The sequence below is a fragment of the Esox lucius genome, chromosome 9 (assembly GCF_011004845.1).
Source record: "Esox lucius isolate fEsoLuc1 chromosome 9, fEsoLuc1.pri, whole genome shotgun sequence".
NCBI classification, from domain to species: domain Eukaryota; kingdom Metazoa; phylum Chordata; class Actinopteri; order Esociformes; family Esocidae; genus Esox; species Esox lucius.
This window is the reverse complement of record NC_047577.1, coordinates 23,087,946-23,113,192: the sequence shown is the minus strand read 5'-3', so window position 1 is coordinate 23,113,192 and position 25,247 is coordinate 23,087,946. Positions and strand designations below refer to the sequence as shown.

The following is a 25,247-nucleotide window of genomic DNA, read 5'->3' as shown; positions in this document are numbered from 1 at the left end:
TACTTTATAAACATACTTTATTAAACAACTATTTCTAAAACACAAAAGCATTTAAAATTGTATGACTTTATTTAAACATTTCTTTAACCCTAGAAGGGAAATAAACAATACCAGACTTTTTTAATAATACAATAAAATAGTTTAACAAAGAACTCACAAGCAATGCTAACATAAAGTTCACTTGTCTCTCTCAAAGTTGTTACTTCAACATGGACTCCTGGACACAGAGCGGCTGAAAGAGAGAAAAACAAGTGTTTTCACGCTTAGCGATTGTTTGTTGGAAATGAACCCCAAATGCTGTATGGTTAATTAGTCTATACATCAGCTGTGAATCCAAACTCAGTTTAGGATTTTAGGTGAAGCTTGAGATTTTGAACAGCTGTGATTCTAATAGAAGTTTTATTTTAGAGACCATTTTTACAAGACTTTGATATTGCCAGCTAGTTGCAAGCAATGTCTTTTCTATGAACCAGGCTTTCAGTAAAGCTTTATCACGCATTGTTATGATTGGTTTTATTTACGACAAATACCATTACTACTAATACCAATTTTATATATTGATGCTGGGACTTCTTACTTGTAATGTATACAATTAGTGCTTAATTTTGTTAAAAATAATCTGAGGCATGGGGTTAAATTCAGGGACTTATCAACCATGAAAAACAAATAATAGTTTTGAAGCAGGTTTTCAGGCTATATGGAGGGGGTTTTGACCAATTTCTAATGAGTAAAACAAGCTAATAATTTTTAGTTAATTAGTTAATTAACTAATTAATATAAATTAATAGTTAATTTTTAACTGACATTCTTCCAAAATCAATGGGCACTATGTTTATCGTTAAACTGATACCTCTAATAATGGATCCAGCAACTAAGAATTCATTTTTGAAATGGATATTTAAATATTTGGAGAGATCCAGTCATTATAGCTAATGGGAGTTTGTAATGGCTCCAGAAATAACCTTGAACATTCAAACTAGAAGCAAACCCATCACAGCAGTAGCCATGAATTTGTCTGACTCAGGTTAAGTGGAAAAAAATCGCTTAGTTGCCAAAATGACAGACTGTCTCTTTCCGTGACCTGAGTTAATGAACCACTGTGGATCTACACTATTAACACTGCAAATGTGTACAAATGATTTCACTTCCACATTGTCACTGTCAGTATTATTCTGCAGTTTCATAATGCACTGTCGAAATGTACCACAGCTTGTTCAGACAGGATAGTTTGAAGAAACATGGGAAGACGTAAGACTTCTGCTTACCTCCTTTTGGGGGAACCAGACTTGGATCTGCCCACAGAATCAGACCTTAAGAAACAAACATGCAAGACGAGGATTTTATTTGTGCAAAGGGACAAAATAAATGATGTAATACACCAAGGGAACAAATCAGTCAATACTGCAACAAAAACGTTAAATTCACAAACTGTCATTAAATGGTAATCAATTTCCATGGCCAAATAGTTTCAATTAGCAATGAAATGCTTGGATACACTGATGTAATTCCCACCTGCTCCTTGCATTGGAAAGTGACCTCGATTTGGATCTTGACCTTGAGCGAGATCTGAAAAGTATAGGGCATCAATATTTATCATTTAATAAATTAGTTAATGATGTAATTGGAATGTGGGATCTTAATGCAGAACAAAAATATAAACACTACATGTAAATGTTGGTACCCAGGAATTTTTAATGGGCACAAAAAGCTATTTTCACTAACATTTAGTGCAGCATTTGTTTTCCTCCCTGTTATTGAGCAATTTTCTTTGACCAGCCACCCGTCCAGCTAATGAAACTGAGGGTTTACGGGGCCCCTGAAGGCCCAGCAGTGAAGTCACTAGTTTGCTGTGTCAATGCAAGACTAGGGTTAGAATCCTGCTCACGTATTAGCCTAGGGTCCTGCAGAGTATTTTTGGGGGTTAGGAATAAAATATGGTTGCCATGCCTCGTCGCTCTCCAGCGACTCTTTGTGTTGGCTTGGGCTCCCATCAGCTCAACTGAAGTAAAGGCCAGGGAGCGCATTCAATCTGATACATATGGATTTTGGTATAGACTTCCTGGTTCAGCAAGAAATGTAATAAGAACTAGAACAGCATCGGATGACTTAGGGACTTGACTTGGCCACAGACACGATGGTGAAATATGGTGATTGGTTTTCTGATCCACACCCCTAACTTTATTTTAAAGGAATATGCATGTGTATTCAAAATCATGTGAAATTCTCAGATTAGGGGCAAAATATGTAACTCTGTAAAATATTTTTAATTTAATGTTGCTTTTATATATATTTTTATATACACTCACCTAAAGGATTATTAGGAACACCATACTAATACTGTGTTTGACCCCCTTTCGCCTTCATGTTGGCCCATATTGATAGGATAGCATCTTGCAGTTGATGGAGATTTGTGGGATGCACATCCAGGGCACAAAGCTCCCGTTCCACCACATCCCAAAGATGCTCTATTGGGTTGAGATCGGGTGACTGTGGGGGCCATTTCAGTACAGTGAACTCATTGTCATGTTCAAGAAACCAATTTGAAAGGATTCGAGCTTTGTGACATGGTGCATTATCCTGCTGGAAGTAGCCATCAGAGGATGGGTACATAGTGGTCATAAAGGGATAGACATGGTCAGAAACAATGCTCAGGTAGGCCGTGGCATTTAAACAATGCCCAATTGGCACTAAGGGGCCTAAAGTGTGCCAAGAAAACATCCCCCACACCATTACACCACCACCACCAGCCAGCACAGTGGTAACAAGGCATGATGGATCCATGTCCTCATTCTGTTTACGCCAAATTCTGACTCTACCATCTGAATGTCTCAACAGAAATCGAGACTCATCAGACCAGGCAACATTCTTCCAGTCTTCAACTGTCCAATTTAAGTGAGCTCGTGCAAATTGTAGCCTCTTTTTCTTATTTGTAGTGGAGATGAGTGGTACCCGGTGGGGTCTTCTGCTGTTGTAGCCCATCCGCCTCAAGGTTGCGCGTGTTGTGGCTTCACAAATGCTTTGCTGCATACCTCGGTTGTAACGAGTGATTATTTCAGTCAAACTTGCTCTTCTATCAGCTTGAATCAGTCGGCCCATTCTCCTCTGACCTCTAGCATCAACAAGGCATTTTCGCCCACAGGACTGCCACATACTGGATGTTTTTCCCTTTTCACACCATTCTTTGTAAACCCTAGAAATGGTGGTGTGTGAAAATCCCAGTAACTGAGCAGATTGTGAAATACTCAGACCGGCCCGTCTGGCACCAACAACCATGCCACGCTCAAAATTGCTTAAATCACCTTTCTTTCCCATTCTGACATTCAGTTTACAGTTCAGGAGATTGTCTTGACCAGGACCACACCCCTAAATGCATTGAAGCAACTACCATGTGATTGGTTGATTAGATAATTGCATTAATGAAAAATTGAACAGGTGTTCCTAATAATCCTTTAGGTGAGTGTATATAGACAATTAAAGCACATCCTTTTAATACAATTTACCTTGATCGTTTTGGGATAACATTTTGAGATCTTCTGGGAGAATGAGAGCGGTGTGGAGAGAAGGATCTTGATCTAGAACATAGAAAGACATTTTTAATATATTCCCTAATGTATTATTCCAACAAGTTGGCGATCCAAATTTTTTATTCAAATGCAACATAAATAAGGATAAAATAAAGTTGCCAAATTTCATAGAAAGTTCTAACTTGGAATCTCAGCAACAAACTTAATTTCTCCTAACATAGATATACAATATGCAATTATAGATAGGAAAAGAAATTTATTATTGAGAATAATTTGAGAATAACATCAGCTGGCTTAAACCATTATTATATGGACATCTATTCTCCAAATTTCATGAGATCAGACAATATTCATGGATCAGTGTTGTTCATGGAGGTGCTGAGAAATGTGCCCTCAAATCAGCAAGAAGGAATTTACATTTTAAACCAAATTTAATAAGATAGAAAATGTTATTTCCCAATTTCAACACTATTGATGAATAATAAGAGAAAACACTAAAACAATTTTAAAAAAGTATCATTGAAAAACTACACTGCAATCTTTTAAGCAATTAAATTAAAGAAATGCAGTTTCTACGTTTATCAACACAAAAATGTCAACCCTTGAATCAGGAAATATAATTGATTAGAACAACTTTAAAATAGTTTCTCAGAGTGCCAGACCAGAAAAATGATTCGGTTTTTACCATGTGCTTGGTGACACATGACCAAACGAGCCATATATAGCTCCAGAAAAAATCAAGAGACTACTGCACCTTTTTTTTCCTTTCCAAAAAAGTTGAGAAGGAAGGTTTTGAGTAAGGAACAGAAAGGTTAAAATTAAGAGACCACTGCAAATTGAACGCTTCTTTTCCTCACTCATAACTTTCCTTTTCAACTTTTTTGGAAAGGAAAGAAAAAGGTCCAGTTGTCTCTTAATTTTTTCCTGAGCTGTAAATTCTTTAGAAGACAAACACTGCTTATGCCCACGACTCTGGGAGGAGTTAAGGAACGATATGTTGCAGTTTTTTTGGGCAATTTCCTGCAACACCTAAGTCTGTACACATCTCTTTTGGAAGCTTGTTTACGGACTTCTGCAAATGGAAAGACATTAAGACAGTTTCATCCAAGTCATGAAAAACAAGATATGTCATGATTATGCAAATCACTAGCTGCGAATGCCAGTAGCCAGGGTTGCTCTCTGTGTTTTTCTGGAATCTCTTTCCTGTTGTGGTGGTGTTGTGTTATTCCAAATCACCCCCCACCATTTCTAGTCAATCATATGTTCAATCCCAAATCAACACATAGCTGCCCCTTCAGGGCTTTGTGAAAACAGAGCAACAAACACAACTGAACATGCTCCCAAATGAAAAGGCTTCGATAACATTTTGACAATTTGTGGTCAAGGCTTGAACGAAGGCCACGTTGAGTATATCGTCAGGGTAAGAATGCACCCCTGAGAAACTTCACTGATGATTAAGGTTATCCTCTTTCCCTACTAAGTCAGAAAACTGTGTTTGGAATGAGAATGAACTGTGCTTAAGAACACTCACCTCCTGCCACGGCTCCTGCTGTGACTGCGAGAGCGCGAGTGCCTCCTCCCACGGGACCTTGAGTGAGACCGTGACCTGAGCCACGTCCAGACGAGGAGGGGGAGGGAAGGGGAAAAAAAGTCAGTTCAGCGAAGGCCCAGTGAAGACCTGTGTAACAAGCTTTATGCCTCAGTCTGTGCCTGCTTCTGATTTGGCCACTGAAAACAACAATCGGCCTGGCACTCTGTGACTGGCTCAAATCAACACACAAGAAGAAAAGAAAACAGGGATTACATTTGATTTAGCATTACACATGCACTGGAAGTGGCAGTATGAGTCTCTACAGACCTATCTGTTTCTCATGGAGAAATTGTATTAAGCTTATAGTAAGCCTTTCAGTTCTAAAGAGTAGAAGACAGGAATGTTATACTGTCAAGTCATACATTACATTGGAGATGAAAAATACATTGATTGGTACTTGAAATAAACCTTGCAAAGTTTGCCCAGTCGACCCTCTTTGGACCAAGGTTCTAGCAGATTCTAGGCGATCTAGAAGTATCTATCAGCCGACCTCTGCATCTAGTCGTGTTCTTCGATTTCTAACGATGAGGATCGTATTGACAGCCAAATTGCTTGATTGAGACTTGATAGAAGTGAGACGGTTTGTCTAGACGGGACCATTGTCCACCAGGCTGTCCTCTTTACAAAACACCCGGGCCCAAATTGATAGCCAAATCATCTGGTGCATTGTCAGGCCTCTATGAAATCTTAACGGTGCAGCTAGAAGTGGTAGTTGCTGGAGAAGGGGAGGTCTGTTGAATTTGCTAGATGCCTCAAGAAATCGTTAAGGACCGTGACACTCAATCAAACGGCGAAACCTGAAATGTTTTGACCAGGTGAGTCGTTAAAAAAAAAAAATGATTTTTTTTAAAGGGATTAATTGACAAACAAAGACAAAAATAGCAACAACATGTAGGCATAGGCACAGTTTGTCCCGATTGCATGATCATATTATATTCATCTGGGGCCTGTTGAACCAGCTGGTCGTAAAAAAAATATTCCTTGTGAGGGAATGTAGTGCTTGTTGCATTTCTAAAAGTAAGAAGTGCATTACAGGATGACTAGCTATGGTATTTGGTCCAAAGACATCCAAAAAAAGACATTTATTCAGTTATTTAGAGACAAAAATGCATGCATGCTGAGGATTTACATTCATCATAACCCTTACTGTGTTCTGAAATGCACTGTCTGCATGGAATCTTTACACAATCAGTCTGTAATGCTGTGGACAGCGCATGGTTTTTCTCCGAATACGAGCTAGAGGGCATTATATGGAACAGATCACACTGGCTAAAAAGCGAAACCTCTGCAAACATATCCAGAGTGTTGTTCCAATCTCAAATAAATAGCTCCCTTTTAAAGAGATGCTGGTTATAAAAACAATTTACAACACATGCCATGATCTTTCAGTTGTTGTATTTTAACAATAATTGTACAACAGAGAATTTTCATGAATCAACACCTTAAGATGTGCTTGTGCCTTGGCTTTGACGGCTTATGCCCAGTTGGTGTATCAGGTATAATTAAAAAATCCGGCATAGAGCGCATTTTACATTGGATATAGTGTTACGACCCACATACGACCAACTGGTGCAACCAGCCCCTGTACTTTACACAAGGCTCTGAAAAATCATGTCTACGAAAATGTATTGGATATTAAACTATCGAATGAAGTTAAAAAAAATGTAGCTAACTCAGAAGAGGTTGGTTACGAGTGCTTACCTGCTTCTCCTCCGCCGGCTGTAGCGGTGGCAGTCGTACGCATAGTGCCCCCTCTCACCACACTCATAGCACTTGTCGTTGGGGTCAAAGGCCCGGTTGGTGGGTGCTCGCTCATACCGAGATCGCCGTGGCATCCCTGTAGACAATTCAACTCGAACTCGAGATCCACTGATTATCCTGAAAGACATAGATAGGTCAACAGTGAGTACATGGACAAAGTACACTTCAAAAAAGTAGGCAACCCACAATTTAAACAATACCAAAGCAGTCTACTGGCAAGTATTTCAACCTGGTCTCATTGGAATATGTAAACTATTAAAAGAAAATCTTTGGTAGCCAAATTCATAAGATATATCACTTTAGGTAAAGTAAGGTTGGAAGTAATAATCGTAGGAATACGTAAACTATGCTACAAAGGTTTTTGACAGGCGAATTCGACTTGAAGCTGTCATTGGCTGCAAAGGATTCTTGACAAAGTAAATAAAAAAAACATTTTATTTATGATTGGGTTAGTTTGTCAAATTACATTTGAGCCCCTGAAATAAGAGGACTGTGTATGAAAATGGTTGCAATTCCTAAACATTTCATTCAGTATTTTTGTTCAACTCCTTGCATTTAAGCTGAAAGTCTGCACCTCAATTGCATCTCGGTCGTTTCATTTGAAATCCATTGTGGTGGTATACCGAGCCAAAATTATGAAAATTGTGTCAGTGTCCAAATATTTCCACACCTAACTGTATGATACATTTTACTAGGATTTGTATGTTCATATGTTATGTTTTAGCCAATTTGTAATGTATTATACATTTTGATTGCACACTGTAATGAAACGTAACATATGATACAAAATCGAGTGCCATAGATTTATGTATAATAGTTTACGTATTCCAATGAGACCAGCTTGAGTATTTCTGTAGGATTAACCCAATGTTGCATCTCAGTAGGAGTTCAAATAAATGTCTCACACTGTATCCCTAACACACTGGTGCTGGCATAAATAGGGAAAAAAAATGTAATCTCGCCTGAAATCCACATGTTGGGGTCCTTGCGGAGGATATTGTACATACCGTTTCATTTCTTCATACATCCAGTTATGGACTCATTAAATATAAATTTCAGGTCTGTTACAAGCATTTACAAAAAAGGTCTTGTGTATGATCTGTATCAGTCAATCATCTCTCTCATCTCTCATCTCATCTCTATCCGCTTATCCTGTATTGGGTCGCGGGGGCAGCAGCTCCAGCAGAGGACCCCAAACTTCCCTTTCCCAAGCCACATTTGCCAGCTCTGACTGGGGGATCCCGAGGCGTTCCCAGGCCAGTGTCGAAATATAATCTCTCCACCTAGTCCTGGGCCTACCCCGAGGTCTCCTCCCAGCTGGACGTGCCTGGAACACCTCCCTAGGGAGACGTCCTGGGGGCATCCTTACCAGATGCCAGAACCACCTCAACTGGCTCCTTTCGACGCAAAGGAGCAGCAGCGCTACTCCAAGTTCTTCACGGATGGCTGAGCTTCTTACCCTATCCCTAAGGGAGAAGTCAGCCACCCTTCTGAGAAAACCCATTTCAGCCGCTTGTACTCGTGATCTTGTTCTTTCGGTCATGAAAGGAAAATTGACCGGTATATCGAGAGCTTTGCCTTCCGTCTTTGATCAGTCAATCAATCAAATATATTTATAAAGCCCCTTTTACATCAGCAGTTATCACAGAATGCTTTTACAAAATACCCAGCCTGAAACCCCAAGCAGCAAACAACAGTGTTGAAATATACACTGTATATCAGCAAATACATCATGCATGATTACACCAAATAGCTCTGCTTAGCTTTTAGTGAAATCCTTAAACCAACAATATGCTTTATTATTTTCCATAGGCCAAAGTACATCGTTAGGCAGCAGTTGAAAGTCTCAGAGAGTAGGCTAGGCTTAGGCAGAGTAGGCAAGGCTGTCTTGCGGTAACACTTACTTGCCATCAAGGCCACGTACTGCATCTTCAGCATCCCGGGTGTCTTCAAACTCCACAAAAGCAAAACCTGGGGGGTTCCTGGCAATCCACACTGTTCTCAAGGGGCCGTAATACCCGAATGCCCGCTCCAGCTCTCCTTTCCCGGCACCGGTGCCCAGGTTCCCGACGTAAACCTTGGCATCTGCAAAAGAAAAACAGAAAGCACAGCCATTGCTTTAACTGCAGCTAAAAGGGATCCAAATAAAACAATTAATATCAACTCTAACAACTTTGTTTGATGTTGCCCACCCAAGTGCTCATTATACAAATAAGCACACACGTGGAGATGCATGAAGTGATTATTAACCAAGTGATGTCAGTTTTAAATGGACATTCAAATGAAATAAATCATTTTCATAATTTACCCTCTATTTTAAGAGCTACAAAAAGCGCTGAGAGAAAATATTGTTTATATGCAATGTCGAGCGGAACTAAAAAATCACTACGACACCACTATTTTTGTAAACCCTTAAAAACCTACAAAAGCCAACTATAGGTTCTCAAACCTGGGGTCTCCCAGACGTCTCACATATATGTTGCAGCTCTAACCTAGCTTACCCGAATCAACTGGTCAAGGTGTTAATAATTATCAAACAAGTGGATTCAGGTATGCTAGTTGAAAAACTTGGAATGGACAGGTTTGAAAACCACTGAAGAACGAAACCAGGCCCAGAGGGAGGGCTCGCCGGCGAGTGCCTGGTGGCTGGGTTTGCCACGGAGCCCGGTCGGGCATAACCCGAAAAAGCAACGTGGCACCCCCCTCTCCATCCTATGGGCCCACCACTCATGGGAGGAACCGCTGGGGTCAGGTGCGCTGCTATATGGGTGGCAGTGAAGGCCAGGGGCCTCGACGGACCAGACCCGGGCGGCAGGGGCTGGCTCTGGGGACGTGGAACGTCACCTCTCTGTGGGGGAAGGAGCCGGAACTTGTGAGGGAGGTGGAGCGCTATCAGTTAGATCTGGTGGGGCTTACATCCACGCACAGTCTCGGTTCTGGAACCATACTCCTGGATAGGGGATGGACTTTATTCTTCTCTGGAGTTGCCCAGGGTGTGAAGTGTCGGGTGGGGGTTGGGATACTCACAAGCCCCTGGCTGAGTGCCGCTATGTTGGAGTTTACCCCAGTGGATGAGAGGGTCGCCTCCCTAAGCATACGGGTTGGGGGGGGAATCTCTGACTGTTGTTTGTGCATATGCCCCGAACAGCAGTTCGGAGTACTTGGCCTTCTTGGAGACCCTGAATGGAGTCCTGTATGGGGCTCCAGTAGGGGACTCCATAATTCTACTGGGGGACTTCAATGCACACGTGGGCAATGATGGAGACACCTGGAGAGGCGTAATAGGGAGGAACGGCTTCCCTGATCTGAACTCGAGTGGTCGTTTGTTGTTAGAATTCTGTGCTAGTCATGGATTATCTATAACGAACACCATGTTCGAACATAAGGATGCTCATAAGTGTACCAGAGCACCCTAGGCCGAAGGTCGATGATCGATTTTGCGATCGTGTCATTGGATCTGAGACCGCATGTTTTGGAGATAGGGGCGGAGCTGTCAACTGATCACCATCTGGTGGTGAGTTGGGTCAAGGGGTGGGGGAAGATTCTGGACAGACCAGGAAAACCCCCGTCTTAAAGATCTTCAACTCACACCTCCGGCGGAGCTTTTCTGGCATCCCTGTGGAGGTTGGGGGCATTGAACCTGAGTGGTCAAAGCCTCCATTGCTGAAGCTGCAGCAGGAAGCTGTGGTCGAACGGTCTTAGGTGCATCAAGGGGCGGTAACCCTCGAACACCCTGGTGGACACCGGTGGTCAGGGAAGCAGTACGACTGAAGAAGGAGGCCTTCCGGGATATGTTATCCCGGAGGACTCCGGAGACGGTTGCAGTGTACTGACAGACCCGAAAGGCAGCGACCTCTGCTGTGAAAGAGGCAAAACAGCGAATGTGGGAGGAGTTTGGGGAAGCCATGGAGAAGGACTTTCGGTCGGCACCAAGGTGTTTCTGGAAAACCGTCCGACACCTCAGGAGGGGAAAACAGGGAACTATCCAAGCTGTGTACAGTAAGGATGGGACACTGTTGACCTCAACTGAGGAGGTAATTCGGCGATGGAAGGAACACTTTGAGGAACTCCTAAGTCCCACTAACACGCCCTCTATAGTGGAGGCAGAGCTGGATGCTGATGGGGAAGCATCGTCAATCTCCATGGCAGAAGTCACTGAGGTAGTCAAACAACTCCACAGTGGCAAAGCTCCGGGGAATGACGAGATCCTTCCAGAAATGTTGAAAGCTTTGGGTGCGGAGGGGATGTCTTGGATAACACGCCTCTTCAACATTGCGTGGGAGTCGGGGAAAGTGCCTAAGGAGTGGCGGACCGGGGTGGTGGTTCCCCTGTTCAAAAAGGGGGACCAGAGGGCGTGTGCCAATTTCAGGGGTATCACACTTCTCAGCCTCCCTGGGAAAAAGTCTACTCAAAGGTACTGGAAAGGAGGGTTCGGCAGATAGTCGAACCTCAGATTGAAGAGGAACAATGCAGATTCCGTCCTGGTCACGGAACAACCGACCAGCTCTTTACTGTTGCAAGGATCCTGGAGGGAGCCTGGGAATATGCCCATCCAGTCTACATGTGTTTTGTGGATTTGGAGAAGGCGTATGACCGGGTCCCCCGGGAGATACTGTGGGAGGTGCTGCGGGAGTATGGGGTGAGGAGGTCCCTTCTGAGGGATATCCAATTCCTGTACGTCCAAAGTGAGAGCTGTGTTCGGGTTCTCGGTAGTAAGTCGGACTCGTTCCAGGTGGGGGTTGGCCTCCGCGCATTGTCACCAATCCTGTAACTTTTATGGACAGGATATCGAGGCGTAGTCGGGGTGGGGAGGGGTTGCAGTTCGGTGGGTTGGGGATCTCATCGCTGCTTTTTGCGGTTGGGATGAGGATTAGCACCTCTAAATCTGAGGCCATGGTTCTCAGCAGGAAACCGATGGTGTGCCTCCTCCGGGTAGGGAATGAGGCGTTACCCCAAGTAAAGCAGTTCAAGTATCTCAGGATCTTGTTCGTGAGGGAGGGGACAATGGAGCGGGAGATTGGCCGGAGAATGGGAGCAGCGGGGGCAGTATTTCATTCGCTTTACCGCACCGTTGTGACGAAAAGAGAGCCGGAAGGCAAAGCTCTCGATATACCAGTACATTTTCGTTCCTACCCTCAACTATGGTCATGAAGGCTGGCTCATGACCGAAAGAACAAGATCGCGAGTACAAGCGGCTGAAATGGGTTTTCTCAGAAGGGTGACTGGCTTCTCCTTAGGGATAGGGTGAGAAGCTCAGCCATCCGTGAGGAACTCGGAGTAGAGCCGCTGATCTTTTGCGTCGAAAGGAGCCAGTTGAGGTGGTTCGGGCATCTGGTAAGGATGCCCCCAGGACGTCTCACTAGGGAGGTGTTCCAGGCACATCCAGCTGGGAGGAGACCTCGGGGTAGGCCCAGGACTATGTGGAGAGATTATATTTCGACACTGGCCTGGGAACGCCTTGGGATCCCCCAGTCAGAGCTGGCAAATGTGGCTCAGGAAAGGGAAGTTTGGGGTCCCCTGCTGGAGCTGCTGCCCCTCCGACCCGATACCGGATAAGCGGATGAAGATGAGATGAAGAACGAAACAACCCAGACAATTAGTTGTCTAGTTAGCAATGGCACTTTCCATAATTGGATGAAATCGGAAGAAACGTGAGAAAACAACCAACTACTCAGTCAGCTACAAAGCAAATACAACGCACCCCATTACAAGTGTGAGCAAGCAACCAGAGCTCCACACCTGATGTGCTTGTCTATCAAGTTATCACAGGGTGCTGTTGTCATCTAAAAGATATTACTAGCATTTCACAGCATAAAGTATGGACAACACAGAAATTCTAGCCACAGTTTATTTCTCCCCTCGACATCATTATCGCATTCTAGGACGTTTCTAACCTAACAACCAACCTTCTAACGCGAAAAGTCGTGTCCGCTTTTGGCGCAAGCATTTTGAGTAAGGAAATAAATACAATTTAAAAAGCAATTTTACATTAGATCGTTGAATTGACACAGCACTAGCCCAGAAGGCATTTTACACTACAATAGCTTTACAGAATTTCAATAAAATGTAAATAATATGTAGATATTATATAGTGTGAATGGAAAATAGTAATAAACTCCTGCTAAGCCAGTGGTATGCCTATTTATTTTAAATCTGATTCTGTTTATACTGGGAGCAGGACCAGACTTCATACATCACCGCTCATTCTACTCCAATACACACTTGGTGGGACATTCTCTTTAGATCTCAGTAGCCACTGGAGTATCTGTCAGGAAAGTGTACCACAAAACCTTGGGATAGTAGTGTGTAACAACCCCAACTTAAATCCAAACACCCAAACAAATCCTAAAAAAATTCAGACACAAATGTCGGTCATCTAGATAAAACTGTCATAGCCTAAATAGGCTCTAACTGAAGACAACCCATTGTGTAGGCTACATAAAACCACATGCCATTACTCAAATGTTTGTAAATTAACCTTGTAAAGTAAACATTTGTAAAGAAACCTTTGGTTGTTGGACTAGCTGTTAGACTCTCTGGGAGAGGGCTTCTCAAACCCTGTTCTCTGGGAACTCAAGCCGTTCCATGTATTTAATCTATTCCAGACCTAATACATATGATTTAACTTACAAACTAATTTTCAAGCACATTGTTGGATGATTTCCATAGCTAGTTTAAGTCTACAAGTTAATTATTAAACGCCTGGGGGACCTCTAGCAGAGGTTAGACAACCACTGCTCTAATATGCAAGGTATTTGCACAGTGTGGTTTATGAAAAGACGTTAAAAAGTGTAAGTGTATAGTAACAGGAACTGGTATATAAGGGCTGTCTCTTCAAAGTAGCTGACAGCTGACCACCAAGAGAGTAAAACTGCATTTGGCATTCTGACAATGCACAATGGTATTTCAGTATAGTTTTATTAGTATTGATTAGGGGATACTGTGTGCATGCATTTAGAATGGCCTTTTCTACATGCATAGTCCATGCCCCATACATCGCTTATCTCCTTCTGCAGAATTGTGACACAGTTTCCTTAATCCACTGATTTTTACATTGTTTCCTTAAAGGGGCATTTCATTCTGGGGGACCCTTAAGTGCTTTGTATTATGTTTAGGAAGTTTCTAGGTCAGCAAGATTTGTTTTACCCACAACTGTCCAGAAGGAAGACTATAATGGGTTTTGTGCACTAAACAACACACAAATGTGTAGACCTGAAAAATGAATGTAGTCATGTTTTGTTTCTTTTTGCAAAGGCTCCATGAAATAACGATTGTGCTACAAGTCGTTTTCTGTGTAGTTGCCATTGACTTTGTTTGATAGAGCCATATCTTTCAGCAATTATATAGATAAATGTAAAACTTTTTTAAAAAAATCAGAAACTAGGGGTGGTGATTCCTGCTCTAGCTAAGTCCTGCTCCTCAGGCGACAATGTTCATTCAAATTTCTTCTTTTTGGGTAATGGTAAACCCTACGTGCACACTGTCTGCTCGCTAGTACTACAAAGAGGCATGCTCTCATTCATTTTCAACGAGACCCAGCGAATCATGGCGACAGTGGGCAGAGCTATTCTTGGAGACAAAATCTCCCAGCGACAGTTGAGAAATGTTCAACTTTATGCTAATTTCCAGTGAGCAGGCAGTGACGGAGTTTGGCAACTACCAAAGGCAGGGCAGATGTTCTCTACATCCAGAAGTCCCTTCTCTTTTCTACTCACTAGCTAAAAACTAATTCGCTAGCTAAAAAAACTTAATTATGGTGTCCAGTTTCCCCATTATTTATGATGCTTCTCTGGTTTCACACATGAAATTGATGCATGGAAGAATGTTTCAGAGATCAGTGGTATCACAGGTGAGTGATAGGCTACATATATAATGTAAAACAAAGTAAATTGCAATTTGAATATTGACAAATCATTGACTGGGAATTGTTGACTTGGCATTGTAATACGCTTTTAGTAGTGGAGTTATGCAAATACTAAATACTTATTAATAATTGCAGAGACGGATGTTTCCCCTATATCGGTTGATACTGGTATAAAATTGGAAGATACGCTCCGCCCGACTGGGCAGCGTGCACGCTAGTGAAGGCTCAGCGACAGCTCGCCAGAGATTGAGTGGTTTGCGAGTTGAGCAAGCGGACAGAGTGCATGTAGCATTAGGCAGCTAGCTACCTATTTAACTTAACCCAATAAAATGTATATTCAAAACTTAGGTTGGACTAAAACTTTTCAGATGTGACAGGCGCAATATCTATCTTATTTTAGGATGGCAAATAGTTATTTCTGTTTAATTAATTATTGTTTCTTGCTAAACAAATAGTGTCTGTGGGAATTAACTTACTGCTTTTGGCAAGGTTGAGAAGCTATTAAGATCTGTTAGCAGTGGGGAACCATCAGGGCCCTCTACGTCCTCAGAGAGGGCCTAAGGATAGATACAAATCTGTAAATATTTTTAAATATTAAAATTAGCATTTGTTTTTTAATGACTGAATCTTTTTTGTCTTAATTGTAATGATCTTTCTATTGAATTTCTTCTGTTTTTGTTGGAAAAAGAAGCGTTTATATCCAAGAGAAAGAAATATTGAAATCAGAGTTTTTCTAGCTGTGCTCAACGCTCAATGGCTAGGCCCTCAGGTATTGAATAGATGGCACCAGCCAACGTTATTGACATTGACTTCAATTAAAGTAGAATTTTGGAATTACAGTAGAGTCAACCAATCACACATTGTCTTGTAATAGGTGGGACAATTGTATGATGCCTCGAGGCCCTCTAGGGGGCCTAAGTATACATCACTAATTCAGAGCCAATAGCAAGTCTTATCTTGTTTTCTGCTTGAGCCTAGCTAGCTAAGAAGTTTCTAGGTGAGTGTACTGTACTTAAGAATGTCAATGGCCCGGCTGTCAATTCTGGCTTTGATCTCAATTGCTAAATTTTATTATCTTTTATAATCTTATTTCAGATTTAAAATCAAAAGACAAGATACATTAACCTGCCTTTATCCATTTCATAAAGGACATGAGAATGGACTTAGTTTTTAAATTATAATCTTCAGTTCCCTACAACTGTGTACATATTGAAAACAGCCAAGCGAAGAAAGATTTCAGAGAGTTGAGCTATTTGTAAAAGCGCTGGATTAAGCAAGGGTGAAAAACTATTATTATACAGGTTGTTTAGCCGGATATTGTTACACTAGCCAGCTGTAGCATCCAGAAACACTAAGCTAACTTTGACTAGGCTACAGTTATATTAACTGGCTAGTCTAACATAACCCAATTTACATAAAAGATACGTCTAAAGAGACACAAAACTAGATGGCTAATGTTTCTTACCCGTGTTGCCGCCATTGCATTTATTTGGTTCTATTTATTTTCGGTTAGAATGTTAACCAGTGCAGCTTTTAATCTATATTGTATATTGTTCAAAATAGTTAAAGTGAAATCAAATATCATGCATTACCTGGCTGGCCTTTCTTTGCCAGCAGAAGATGAGAATCTGTCCAACCTGGCTATGCATATTTTCTTTCAAATTAACTATTATGAAAAATACACATTATTGATTATGATTATGAATTGCCTGACACACACATCAAGATACATAACACAATGAAACAGGATTGTTGTGGAACTCAAAATGTTTACTGTCCCATATTATTCTATGCACATCCGATAATTAGTAATTGTAAAAAAAAGCTCTCATACTGTTATTGTTTCCAACAAGCCTATACAATACGACAGTGTAACAGAATTTCAAAAATGTAGTTATGGCTTTTGGTTTTGGTGTGCCACCCCGAAATTTTCATTGACCCCATCAGGCCACCCCTATGGAAAATGCCTGGGGGCGCTGCTGGTACTCGGTACATGCGATTTCTTTTTGTGGTGCATGTTTTTAAGTCACGTTACATGTTCAGCTGCATTACATGTTCTAGGCTACTTCATTTGCTAAGTTATGGCTCCAAGACACTTCACCTGAAAAACACTACTTTCCATGTGAACAGTGAAGAGCCGACTCTGGGATGCTGGCCTTCTAGGCAGAGTTGGAAAGAAGAAGCCCTACCTCACTGGTGGTCAATAATAAGATAAGATTAAGATGGGCAAAAGAACAAACACTTGACATAGGCAGATTGGAAACAAGAATCCAGGCAAGCCTAGTTCAGCCGTCCCGCAATAAAACGTGTTAATTGTGGTCGCTCTCTCTCCGGAACCGAACCCGGGTCGCCCACGTGAAAGGCATTGTCATTAACCACTACACCAGGTATGGAAATTAGCACCCGCCACCAGCCAAATGCGGGTGATTATGTGTTGTGGCGGGTGAACTCGTTTCACCTACCGGCCACCGTGGCGGGTAAATAAAAATAGCATACTGTTTCACCCGGACACTTTTACGGAAGAGGATTAGTGCCAAGCAATAATAAGAAAAATAAAACCATCTCGACATTAAAGTCACTATAATGCGAGATTAAACTCGTTACATTTTGAGAAAAAAGTCGAAATACAATCTTGAGAATAAACTCATTCAATATCAAGAATAAAGTTTAATAATCCGTTTTATGGTATCCTGGGAAACCACGAAACCTCGATGAATCGCGCGTAGGTGAAGCCAGCGATAACCTTGCATTTGTCCACTGGTTGTCAATTCATGTTGGACAAAAGCGAGTACATCGCGCAAATTGTACAATTTTTTTCTTCTAAAAAGACCTAGCCGCTTGCCAATTCTCTTTTAAATTCGTATGCTAATTATAATTCTGTCATAATTAGCTAATAGTTGATAGTATTTCTTTGTTACTGAAAGAAAGTCTATAATATAGCTTGACTAATTGATCCAACTCTGCCATGTCCTCTATCAGTAGACTATGCAATGCACACTGATCGAATGCGTTATTCTCAAGATTGTATTTCGACTTTTTTCTCGAAATATAACCAGTTTTTTCTCGAAACACAACGACTTTATTCTCGATATTTAATGAGTTTATTCTCAAGATTGTATTTCGACTTTTTTTCTCGAAATGTAACGAGTTTAATCTCGCATTATAATGACTTTATTGTCGAGATGTTTTTTTTATTTTTTATTATTGCTTGGCACTAATCCTCTTCCGTACACTAATCGCAGGCGTTAAGAGGACCGCTGAGAAAACATCTCAGCCAGTGGACAAAGAGGCGAAAGTCAAAAAAGTTTTTTTAAAGAACGATGGAGAAAAGCAGACAATGGGGAGTCCCATGATTGGTTAGTTGACGACGAGACAAATCTGATAATGTACTGCTCTGTATGTCGTCAACACGCTTCACATTGTTGGTTAAAAACAAGAAAGTGGCTGGTAAAAACATTGAGTGGCTGGTAGATTTTGAAATCCACCAGCCACAGTGGCCGGTGGACAAAAAATGTAATTTCCATCCCTGCACTACACCACTGAACTGCACACATGCTGGTCATTAGTATAGCCTCTTCACATTATATTATTTTCACTCGGACAGAACGACTGCACCATATTGAGGGGAGGATGGATGGGGCCATGTATCGCAAGATCTTGGCCAACAACCTCCTTCTCTCAGTAAGAGCATTGAAGATGGGTCGTGGCTGGGTCTTTCAGCATGACAATGACCCGAAACACACAGCCAGGCCAACTAAGGAGTGGCTCCGTAAGAAGCATCTCAAGGTCCTGGTCTTTGGTGGGAGCTGAAAGTCTGTATTGCCCAGCGACAGCCCCGAAACCTGAAGGATCTGGAAAAGGTCTGTATGGAGGAGTGGACCAAAATCCCTGCTGCAGTGTGTGCAAACCTGGTCAAGAACTACAGGAAACGTATGATCTCTGTAAATGCAAACAAAGGTTTCTGTACCAAATATTAAGTTCTGCTTTTCTGATGTATCAAATACTAATGTCATGCAATAAAATGCAAATGAATTACTTAAAAATAATACAATGTGATTTTCTGGATTTTTGTTTTAGAATCCGTCACTCACAGTTGAAGAGTACCAATGATAAAAACCTGCAAAATCGGCAGTGTATCAAATACTTGTTCTCCCCACAGTATGTTCACTACAAAAAATGTTCATGGTCTCCTTTCAAACTGAGTGTAAGCACAGTTTTAGCCTGAGACAGTTATCATGCTATTGTCTAAATTAACTTGTCAGGCATATTAACATGCCTGTCACTACCTTATCCGCATGACAATGAGCTGAATTTATAGGATTTGGTGTGGTCTTATTACCTACATAAAACTTAAGCAATGCTTTAAGTACGAAATTGTGACACATTTTGAAAAGGATCAACCTTATGTGCAACACCAGTATCTATGTGTTTTGGCAGCAGGTCTTGATAAAGCCTTTTGTTTATTAAGAGGGCTAAGCTATAGGGCTATGCTTGAGGCCAGCTCATGACTGATTTGCAAAGGTTGGAGAGTAAATGTGAAATTTGCCAACTAACAAATGTGTGTCCTTATGGCACAGACAAATGTTAGAGGCAGCTTGTGGCGAACATTAAACACATTAAAACAGGGGTTGGACAGTTAGTGTTGTTATTCATTATTTTCTATTTTCATCAAAGCTCCAATTTCTCTCATAAAACGACTATTGATACTGATAATGATGTGTAAGTGTTCCATCAGTTTTTCTAGACAGCAATTAAGCATAGTCAACAAATGCTTACAAAGTAAGTAAATTCAGTCAGAAAAATACATCAGCTTCAAAATACATGCAACAATACCGGTCACAATGAGGCAAGGGCCAACTCTAGCCTACAGGCTACACAAGAGAACTATAACCTTTATTACCTATTAAGTTAAAATTGCCATTGACAAATCAAATGGCATTTGGTACACTCAAAACTGGCAATGATGACAGTTCATTGAGGTTTATGAACTTCAATGACAGAGATCTTGAGTGAGGGAACCCTAATGTGATGAGCTGCTGACATACATGATTAATGTAACACTTTGCTAACGGAGGGTAGACCTAAATACACCTAAAAAGTAATAAAGACCAAAAAACAAACGTTTTTACTGCAAACAGCAGTATTAAACCACATAGAGCACATGGGTTGCAAAAAACGGATGGCCAACTCAAGAGTCTTGGTGGTTAGGCACTTCTCTTATTTCACAATGATGGAGCCCACTATAATCCTGAGAATTTCAGCTGCTTTAACAACTGTCATGTAAAAAGGCCCCAGATCTATTCCTGGACACATTTCAGAGGTCTACAGAGAGTTTCTTAGTATTCATGACAAGGTTTTTGCTCTGACATCCACAGTGAAGTGCGGGACCAGAGGCAAGTATGTGCCTTCTTAATCAATTGCATTTGGACTCCAATCTTGTTCTAGAGACATCTAAATGATGATCCAAGGACAGAGGATGAAGGAGAGATAAATGTGCTCCTACAAGGTGATGTAAAGAGAATCAGTCTTATCAGGTCACTGCTGCTGGGTATTTTCTATATCAAAAAGGGACTTAGATGGTGGGCATGGCAATAGACAACACCAGACCATCACCCCATATCATTTAAAACTTTTAGAAGCCCTTGATAATGTTTTAGACATATTTTTTTTAATTCTAAACATTTTCTCATGGAGCTGAGCACTATTGCACTGCTATCATTTCTCAAACAGTCAGCATTTTAGAAGTAGGTTTACTATGAAATTGTTGCAAAAATAAAATCTGCCCATCTGCAAAAAAATATTGCCCATCTGCAAAAAAATATAGCTCATCTGCAAAAATATATTTTACATAAATATCAATGTAATATAATTTACAGTAAGTCATGTAGCAGATGCTCTAGTTGATTTCAAGCATAGGCCAATTCATCAATGAAATATGCTGATCAAAACAGCTGTAATGTCATAAATCATTTTAAAATATTGAATTATTTATTAGGTGATATTCATTACAAAACAAGCTGTTCAGCTGTCAGTGCCTATCCAAAGTAGCCTACCAATACAATAAGAAAACTATTTTGACTATGATTCAAGCCATCACTGTTATTGAGATTGTTAGCTAGTTTGGCAGCATGGGATGTGATCATTTGGCACCTGGCTAGCATTCTGATTTATTTGTGTGCATTTTAACAAGTAACACACCCACATACAGTGGATATAAAAAGTCTACACACCTCTGTTAAAATGCCAGGTTCTTGTGATATAAAAGAATGAGACAAAGATAAATCATGTCATAAAATGTTCACCTTTAATGTGACCCATGACGTGAACAATCCAATTTGAAAACATTTTAAATCTTTGAGGGGGAAAAATAAAAAATATTTATTATAGTACCCAGTGAATCTCACTTTTTAGTCAATTAGCATGGCACATGTTGACATGGAAATATTTGCCTACTCTTCTTTCAAAAACGCTCCAAATTTGTCAGACTGCGAGGACAGATTTCCTGTGCACTTCCCTCTTCAGATCACCCCACAGATGTTCAATTGGATTCAGGTCTGGGTTCTGGCTAGGCCATTTGGAACTGATCATAATTCCCTCCACCCTGACCTAGGCCCCGGTTCCAGCAGAAGAAAAACAGCCCCAAAGCATGATGCTGCCACCACCATGCTTCACCGTGGGTATGGTGTTCTTTAGGAGATGTGCAGTGTTGTTTTTGCCACAAACATACCTTTTGGAATTATGGCCAAAAAGTTCAACCTTGATTTCATCAGACCATAACACATTATCCCACGTGCTTTCCCACGAACTTGATGTTTGTTTTTGCAAACTTCAGGCGGGCTTAGATGTTTTTCTTTGTGAGAAGGCTTCCGTCTTGCCACCCTACCCAATAGCCCATTCATATGAAGAATACAGGAGATTGTTGTCACATGTAGAACACAGCCAGTACTTGCCAGAAATTCCTGCAGTTCCTTTAATGTTGCAGTAGGCCTCTTGGAAGCCTCCCTGACAAATTTTCTTGTGGTCTTTTCATCAATTTTGGAGGGACGTCCAGTTTTTGGTAATGTCTCTGTTGTGCCATATTTTCTCCACTTGATGATGACTATCTTTTTGAATGTGATTGGTTAATTCGGAACACAGCCACATCCCCAGTTATAAGAGGGTGTGCACACTTATGCAACCAGGTTATTGTAAGGTTTTATTTTTCATTTTTCCCCTTCGAAGATTTCAGTTTGTTTTTCAATTGAATTGTTCACATTACAGGTCACATTAAAAGAGGAAAAAGTTGTGACATGATTTATCTTTGTCTCATTCTTTTACATCACAAAAAACAGGCATTTTAAAAGGGGTGTGTAGACTTTTTATAAACACTGTATATAGTTAAAGCACTCGCTCGTTACCTGCCATCATGTCTCATTAAAAAACCTATAAAAATGCTATACATTTCTTTTGACTAGCCATTCTTCAAGTCATTATTGGAAGAACAGCACTAACAGTTAGAAAGTAGCTGAAGGGAGTATAGTTTCCACCTCTCACAACGTAGGCCACTGCATATCAAAGCAATAGTTCGTTATGCTAGACTGCTACTGATTTATGTTAAATTATACAAAGCTGGTTGAAATGTAAATCATAATGTGCCATTCACCTGATGTTGAGTTCTCTGTCTATACATGCTAGTGTTAACTTTAAACTAGCTAAGTCGTGCTTGTACCTATAGTGTAGAAGGCAACTGGTTGCAGTTTTGACAATGCTAAGACTATTTCAATAAATCCCTAACTGAAGAAACACTTCGGTTTATCTTTACCCCTTGTTAGTTAAAAATGATTCATTGTTTGGAAAGAGCTAGAAATTTCAGTCAAACTAATGAAAAGGAATGCCCATCCCAACGAGCCAGAACCACACTAGATCAACCATTCTAAATTCCTGGGGAGTGCATTTTTGAGAGGACACTGGCAAACCTCATTCTTCATAGATAACACACGTTTCAATCCCCACTTACAGAACACTGTGTATACAACACAGTCAACAGTTTTAATGAAATAAGAATTCTGTAATAGCGTGTTATTAAAAACGATAAGTTCTGGACACGCATCTACCATTATTCATCTTGTGTAAACCCAACTACTTGGCTATCATGTCCTCACATGGTCCCATATCACTGCCACATGAATGACACAACTATTTTCTACCCAGGTGGAAACATGCATTTCTTGGTGCCTGGCCCTCACAAACTCAAGCTAAACCTCAACAAGACAGAGCTGCTTTTCTTCCAGGGAAAGATCTGTCCACTCCAAGACAACTAAATCATGGTTGGTAACTCCCCCCTCCTAGACTGCAAAGTACTTTAAAGTTCCCCTCAACAACACGGTCCTTCTCTGGAAACATAAAGGTGGTTACTCACTCCTGCAGGTTCATGCTTTACAACTTTCTAGACTATGAGCTTAACTCACTCAGGAAGCTGCTCCTGAGTGGAAGCTGCTCCTGAGTGGAAGCTGCTCCTGAGTTAGTAACTTTGCGGCAGTCTGTCTCGGGTTCAATTTTCCAAGGTTCTCCCACATCACCCATTTCTCATCTGACCACTGGCTTCCAGTTGAAGCTTAAATCCACTACAGGAACATGGTGCTTTTCTTCTACAACCGCTGGCAACAAAAGTGAGTACACCCCTAAGTGAAAATGTCCAAATTGGGCCCAAAGTGTCAATATTTTGTGTAGCCATCATTATTTTCCAGCACTGCCAAAACCCTCTTGGGCTTGGAGTTTCACAGGTTGCCACTGGAGTCCTCTTCTACTCCTCCATGACGACATCACAGAGCTGTTGGATGTTAGAGACCTTGCGCTCCTCCACCTTCCGTTTGAGGATGCCCCACAGATGCTCAATAGGGTTTAGGTCTGGAGACATGCTTGGCCAGTCCATCACCTTTACCCTCAGCTTCTTTAGCTAGGCAGTGGTCATCTTGGAGGTTTGTTTGGGATCGTTATCATGTTGGAATACTGCCCCCCGGCGCAGTCTCTGAAGGGAGGGGATCATGCTCTGCTTCAGTATGTCACAGTACATGTTGGCATTCATGGTTCTCTCAATGAACTGTAGCTCCCCAGTGCCGGCAGCACTCATGCAGCCCCAGACCATGACACTCCCACCACCATGCTTGACTGTAGGCAAGAAACACTTGTCTTTGTACTCCTCACCTGGTTGCCACCATACACGCTTGACACCATCTGAACCAAATAAGTTTATCTTGGTAATCCATGTCCTTAGTCTGCTTGTCTTTAGCAAACTGTTCGCAGGCTTTCTTGTGCATCATCTTTAGAAGAGGCTTCCTTCTGGTACAACAGCCATGCAGACCAAATTTGATGCAGTGTGCGGTGTATGGTCTGAGCACTGACAGGCTGACCCCCCACCCCTTCAACCTCTGCAGCAATGCTGGCAGCACTCATACGTCTATTTCCCAAAGACCACCTCTGGATATAACGCTGAGCATATGCACTCAACTTCTTTGGTCGACCATGGTGAGGCCTGTTCTGAGTGGAACATGTCCTGTTAAAACACTGTATGGTCTTAGCCACCGTGCTGCAGCTCGGTTTCAGGGTCTTGGCAGCCTACGCCATCTTTATGGTTTTTTTTTCCAGACCCTCAGAGAGTTCTTTGCCATGGGTGCCATGTTGAACTTCCAGTGACCAGTATGAGGGAGAGCGATAACACCAAACTTAACACACCTGCTCCCCATCCACACCTGAGACCTTGTAACACTAACGAGTCACATGACACGGGGGAGGGAAAATGGCTAATTGGGCCCAATTTGAAAAAGTTCACTTAGGGGTGTACTCACTTTTGTTGCCAGCGTTTAAACATTAATGGCTGTGTGTTGAGTTATTTTGAGGGGACAGCAAATTTACACTGTTTTACAAGCTGTACACTCACTACTTTACATTGTAGCCAAGTGTCATTTCCTCAGTGTTGGCACATAAAAATATATAATCAAATATTTGCAAAAAATGTGAGGTGTACTGTACATATATATACAATACCAGATTGAAAACTTTTAAAAAGAACAGCTCCATGATGAAGGCAAGACCTTTACTGAACTATGTATAATAGTTCAGGGAAAGAGATAGTAGGAAAGCTAGCCGGCTAGTAACATATCGGCTAACGTCACCGTAGACATTTTGTTGGCCTAACTAGGTAGCTAATAACGATTAATGTGGTACATACTACAGTCCAGTGCAGCTAGCTAGCAAATTTGGTTGGCTATATAGCCTAGCTTAGCTTTACAAAGCCAACTAAGAATGCCGTTTAGACGATTACTAAGCCTGACATCAATATCTATTTTTTATACTAATAATAATGCCGTATGGGATATTTTCTCCATTGTTCTGTGAATTTAAAAACCGTTTTACTATTTAATTTACCTCCGTTTCGACCGCGTCTTGACATGATTCAATGACCGCTTCACTGACACACAAAACCCACTATTCGCGCATGCGTGTGTCAAACTGATTCTACCAAGGAAGA

At 41.3% G+C, this 25,247-nt stretch overlaps 1 protein-coding gene across 1 annotated transcript; it reads right to left on the bottom strand.

Annotated features, from left to right (window-relative positions):
- LOC105026824 (serine/arginine-rich splicing factor 7) lies at nucleotides 1-25,247 on the bottom strand. Its single transcript, XM_010898563.4, has 8 exons — nucleotides 25,145-25,247; nucleotides 8,781-8,961; nucleotides 6,817-6,993; nucleotides 5,056-5,130; nucleotides 3,501-3,572; nucleotides 1,513-1,566; nucleotides 1,266-1,310; nucleotides 1-232 (listed from the first exon to the last, which is right to left on the bottom strand). The coding sequence occupies exons 1-8, from the start codon at nucleotides 25,167-25,169 to the stop codon at nucleotides 205-207; spliced, it is 657 nt and encodes a 218-aa protein (XP_010896865.1). The 5' UTR covers nucleotides 25,170-25,247; the 3' UTR covers nucleotides 1-204.